This window comes from Limulus polyphemus, unplaced genomic scaffold, assembly GCF_000517525.1.
Source record: "Limulus polyphemus unplaced genomic scaffold, Limulus_polyphemus-2.1.2 Scaffold135, whole genome shotgun sequence".
Classification (NCBI taxonomy): Eukaryota; Metazoa; Arthropoda; class Merostomata; order Xiphosura; family Limulidae; genus Limulus; species Limulus polyphemus.
Window position 1 is genome coordinate 324,744 of NW_013665745.1, and position 6,228 is coordinate 330,971.

Genomic DNA, 6,228 nt, shown 5'->3' on the forward strand with positions numbered 1-6,228 from the left:
ACTGACCTTAAGCAGGAGGTGGTATTTTAAAACACGCTGCATGGGAACAGAAAGTAAATCTCGTAGTTTAAACTTTCCTTCATTAGCATCCATTTGACACCTCTGAAAGAAAAATTACATAAAACAATAGATCAATGTGTTGAATCAAATCATTATAGATTACATACACAGATATATCAATACAAGTGTATGTATGATTTATGTATGTATAGTTTACTGTACTTGATGGTTGGCTGCCTGCAATACAAAAAAGGAAAATCATTGTTTTGTATACATTCACACACACAAACGATGGGCCATAAATACTAGTCCTTTAACTGTTGACACACTTTGTAACCCTAGGTGGAGAGAAATGTTTGAAACATGAAGTACATCAGTTGACCAATACATTTCCATCTTAGGGTTTTGAATAATAGTCTGAAATGTTAATCCATGAAACTCTCTCATTTCTCTGCTGGTTGTTGGATATCATTCTCTAAATACGAGATATTTTTCTCAAATTATTCTCATTGATAAATTGCTGGGCAGGTTTGTTTCATGTAACAAATAATTGATAAAGTCCTAATTTATGAACAGGTTAAAATTGTCAGTTTTCTGAAACCTTGTTGTCTCAATTTGAATACCAGCTGCACTGTCAAAAGCACCAGCTCTTGTAGGAATCAAGTGTGCTTTCGTCCAGAGTTGAACTAAAGTGTAATCAACATCATTACCATTTTCTTTGTACCCATACTCAACATAGAAAACTTTCATCATTGCCAGCATCATTCAAAATACTTCCAATGATACTCTCTCTGCTTTCGACTCATATATCAAAAGAATGTTAAGTTTTAGTTTCAACAATTAAGCATTTGTTTATTGAATTATCTTATGGAGTATAATTTGGCAAAATTTGGTAAGTCTTTCTATTTCAAGCACATGTAGTTAAAATTAGTTACTTGTTCCCTTAATAATCTATATATATAAAGACAAATTGTGTGTTTGTTTGCACCCTAACTCCTCTGAACCTATTGGGCCAATCTTAACCAAAATTTGTATATAAACACTATGAGCTATGGGGAATGTCCTTAGGAGATCAAAATTGAACTTAAACCTGTTCCTATTTTGTAAAGCCTGTTGGTTAATTACTCCCAGCCTATTGAGTCAATCTCAAACAATCTTTGTAGGTTGATGCTTTAGACAATTTTGAACATTCTAAAAAAGGGATTCAAGGTCAAACTATAAAAGTTGCTGGATTGTTTCTCAAACAACCATGCTTTTCTCAATGAGATGTAGGGTGTTCAAGGGTGAAATCACCTCAAAATCTTGATTTGTTGGTAGATGGAAAGCAAACTGCAAATGTTGTTTATGAGGAAACTTTGTTATAATTTTAAAATTTTGAGATAAAGTTTATGTTAAAGTTATTACTTTGAAACATATGATTACTGTTAAACTTACATTATTTTAATTAAGTTTAAACATTCCCCATCAGTTGACAGGTATTTCAGCTTGTCCTCTATATATGCAGTAATCTGTTCTATTGACATACATATAGTTTACATAATTTGAATAGAAAATGGACATATAAAGTATGTCTCCATAGCAGCGAAAGGGCTAAGGATGATAATTCTATTCATGATGCTAGAAAAACACGTAGGTTCAAAAAGTCTTGATAGAAATGAATAAAAACCCTATAACCTGAATGCTTTCGAAAGGTGGACCTTTCTTTTTCAGGGGCAAAATGGGAATTCTATAGTATTTCATGTGGGCATTTATGTTAACAAGTGTAAAAAACCTGTCATTGCAAAAAAGAACAAAAATTTGTTATGTTAGTTGTAATCTTTTCTTTTTTTATCACTACAGCTCATGCACTGTGTGTGCATATATGTGTGTGTGTGTTTGTATTAGGGTGACCAGATTTCCAAACAAAAACTGAGACAGTACAATCCTTGCCCCTAATTTCCAAATGGTTATTACAAATTTGAAGTAACTTAACTTTTATTTAATTTAATTTAAATTTATTGAACTGTTCCATAAAATTTCTAAATATATTAACATTGGCATTAGTTTTTTAAAAATTTCAACTGCTTTTTTGGTGACAGACACAAAACAACTGAGCAAAAACAGTCAAATTATACATCCAAGAAATCTTTAATTATACACTTTATCTAATTAATCTTAAAATAAGCTACTTCATTCCTGGGTTTATTTAAGAATTCATGACATTTTAAACATACTACTTTTGGGTTTTAGCATTATCTTTGAAACTTAAGACATATTTTTGTGCAGAATGAATGGAACATATAAGTTGTTTTTTTTTCATTAAATAGTCGTAAAATTCAGTACATGACTGTGTAACTTGTATTTTAATGATGAGCACTGCCATAACTGTCTCCACATTCAGGCCTGTACAGATCTGGGTTTCTCACCACTCACAGATGGAACTTTTGAGAGAGTTTGGCAGCAGGTAAGTACCTATTAGAACAATGAACAAGTTCACCTATTATGTCTGTGATTCAATGTCACTGACAGTTTGATGTTTTTATCATAAAACCAGAATGTTTTGTGCATACCAATAACTTTTATTGGGACATTAAAAGTTTGGTCACCTAAGTGTACACAAGTGTAAAAAATTTTCAAATAAAAAATTAGGAAGTAAGATGGGCAGACCAAAAAAGTAAGGAAACAAGGTAGGAATGGATGGTATAACATTACAACACTTGGTGATTTTTGACAAGGTGCAACCTCAAAGTGGGTGTAACCACTGTTCCGCCCATTCCTACTTCATGTGCTTTTTATAACTTGGTAATTGATCAAACTAAATGAAAGGTGTATATAGTTAAATTTATCTGTTGTAAACTTTGTTTCAGCAGCCAAGTACAGATACATGTATGTAATCAAAATTCGTGATTCTAACAAGATGCATGACATCATAAGGTGGAAGGTGATGTTGGAAGTGAGACAGGAAGCTCCAATAGTCAGTCATCATGGGAAACATTATAGCTGTCTGACTGGTAAATGGTGGACCAAAGGAATAGTATCAAAACTGCTGATTTTTTGAAATTTTAAAACTTGAGTATTTAGAAAGGATTAGCTTCTAATAAAACTCAATTTAAATCTTTAATTGGATCAAAGTTCAAAGTAAAACATGAAGTAGGAATGGGCAATGTGATGGCCACACCTACTTTGAGGTTGCATCGTATCAAAAACCACCAACTGTTGTAATGTTATCCATTCCTACCTTATTTCCTTACTTTTTGGTTCACCTATTCCTACTTCCTCATTTTTTATTTAAAAATTTTTTAAACTTGTTTTGATTTTGGGTTTTTGTTGTGAGAGGCACACAGTGCAACGGGAGACACAAATACACTTAGTGTCACCTCCAGCTTGTTTGCAAGCTTCAACAGTGGTAGCGTTCGTCCTCACATAGGAAACTCACATCTTAGGCACCAACTAGTATGATAGAATTGTTCTGTCCAATGCAGAACCCTTAAATAAGATGCACAGAACTGAAAACTTTGCTTTCAAAGGTTAGATCATAAGTAGAATGTACATCTAGAGAATCTATTTAGTCCCCCTTTTTTTATCAAGCTAATACAGCTGCAGGCTGATCAAGTTGCGTGTGCACATAAGCAGATTCACAGAACTGAAAACTTTGCTTTCAAAGGTTAGATCAAAAGTAGAATGTAGATCTAGAGAATCTACTTAGTCCCCCTTTTTTTTTATCAAGCTGATACAGCTGCAGGCTGATCAAGTAGCATGTGCACATAAGCAATAGTGCACCAGCATGTGATACAAAGGCAGGTTGTTACTTGGCAACTCACAAAGCAAGCTTGTAATCATCGATTATGGTTAATAGTGTATTGTTATCTCGCTAGTAGTGTTGAAAAATGGTTATTGTTATTACTTGTTATTACAAAGGTTATAAGTAAAACTAAGAAAAACACTTTTAGCTAAGGTAGCATAATTTTCAATCATGTGCTTTTAGATTTGCATGACGTGAAGGCAGGAGACAGCTTTACCTTTTTAACAACATTAGTCAGTCTGATAGTCAGGTTGACAAATTTGTGGTTTTGTGAAATTTTTGTTTTTACTCTACCAACTTTCTCAAGTGCTTTGGTGGCTTGTTACTCTGCAGTTGGTATGTTTACTACTCACAAGTGTGTGTAAAGTGCTTATAAAATTTTATTTTTATGCTGTTTGCAGTGTGTTTGAGTTTTTGATTTGTACAGCACATGTTGCACATCTGTCCCATTCCTACCATACTTATGATACAATCATTTAAAAACAGTCCTCAATCTGACAGCACACACTTTCTTTGGAGTGAACTCTTGGTGGATACAAAGAAACATAGCTATAATATTATGAAAACGTTTTGGGTGTTTCATTTAATGTTAATGTTTTGTGAAACCTGAAGTATTTTTAAACTTATTTTTGTGTGTTTTAAATGATGAATGCAAATTAAGTAGAAAATCAGGACTGTGCTTGATTTTGGTACAGATATTCAGAGATCATTACAAGTTACTTCTACTCATGCAAGTAAGTATGTTACTTATAAAAGGTTTTCATCATAACAAAGAAAATTATATATTAGGTGCCACCACTGTAATAAAAAAGATACACCCTGAGAACTTAATTTTTTTTATCCCTTTTGTGCAGTACATGTATAAACAAGACTGGAAGTTTTGTATTTCAGGGTAGGTGCCATATCAATTCTAAAATCCTTTTAGCTCTCAGTATAACATCATTTTATTCTTGTGCTGTAACAACAAGTTCCTGCTTAACTTTTAGTGATATCTTTCCCACATAGAAAGTTACAGTTCTAAAGTTTATGCCTTAATAAGAAATATTTCGTAATCTTTACACTGTAAAAATACTGATATAACAATAAAATATATGACTCACCAGAACAGACTGATTGATAATCTCATTTTTATTACACAAGTCATCCAACAGCTCCTGTGAGAATGGTAGATTAGAACAGTATTCTCCATAAATTACAAACTTATCTTTCCAGTGAATGAAACAATCACTGATCTTATACTGGCTGGAGGTACAGGCCTTGAACAATTCACTGTGAAACCCAGTGTGTATCTCACATAATTCCTGCTCCACAAAAGATAAAGAGAGAGAGAGAAAAGAGGTTATAATGCAGATTATTAATTTAAAAAATCATGTTTAAACCATAAAATTATATGTTTAACTTATTATTTGTGATCAACAGAACTGATCGTGTAAAAAAAAATATTTGTTTCTTAGGATTATGAAAGTGACATTAACAGCTGTATTTGGAAGCGTTGACTACAGATGTTGTCTCTTGGCTACAAAACTTGGTTGGAGATAAATGACAGAAATGCAAGAATTATACAATTTTTTAAAAATGTGTCAATTGTTTTAGCGCTCACATGTAGATTGTATATTAAATGGCATGCACTATAAATTTGAGGGCTTCCCTCTAGAACTGTGCTTACCACACCTCTCAGTCATATCTAATCAATACTACATCATCTCTATGTGACACAACCAATAAGCCCATATCAAATCATACACTCAAGACCATATGAATGAAACTATTAGTGTGTAATTGTGTTCTAATTGGCAACTGAATCTACTCACATAGGTATAGATCAGAATAATTAATGTGTCAAAAATACCCATTAATATTCTCAAATTAACACATAAAATTACTAAATTTTGTGAATGTCCTTGCACCTATTTTAGGCCTTCTTCCTAGATGAAGAGAAAAACAGTTCAAGTTGCTATAGCATCAGGCATTAACTTATTAGACAAACTTAATACAAAAAATGAGATAATTAAAAAGGAATCTCCAAAACAAGGAAAAACGAGAAGTATCCACTGCATCAATTCCTATAGTAACTCTGGATGAATCAATTTGGGAAGTACCAACTGCATCAATCCCTGTAGTTATTCTGGATGAATCAATTTGAGAAGTATCCACTGCATCAATTCCAAAATTGATTCATCCAGAATAACTACAGGGATTGATGCAGTTGGTACTTCCCAAATGGATTCATCCAGAGTTACTATAGGGATTGATGCAGTGGGTACTTCCCATATTGATTCATCCAGAGTAACTACAGAGATTGATGCAGTGGGTACTTCCCAAATTGATCCAGCCAGAGCAACTACAGGGATTGATGCAGTGGGTACTTCCCAAATTGATCCAGCCAGAGCAACTACAGGGATTGATGCAGTGGGTACTTCCCAAATTGATTCAGCCAGAGTAATTAT

At 33.1% G+C, this 6,228-nt stretch overlaps 1 protein-coding gene across 1 annotated transcript in view; it reads right to left on the minus strand.

The window, feature by feature from the left end:
- Positions 1–6,228, minus strand: part of LOC106473946 (guanine nucleotide exchange factor VAV2-like) — a 106,517-nt gene that overhangs the window by 81,914 nt on the left and 18,375 nt on the right. Inside the window, exons 6-7 of the mRNA XM_022379379.1 lie at positions 4,882–5,082; positions 7–102 (exon numbers count right to left, since the gene is read on the minus strand). Coding sequence (XP_022235087.1) covers positions 7–102; positions 4,882–5,082 — 297 coding nt within the window. The remainder of the gene's footprint in view (positions 1–6; positions 103–4,881; positions 5,083–6,228) is intronic.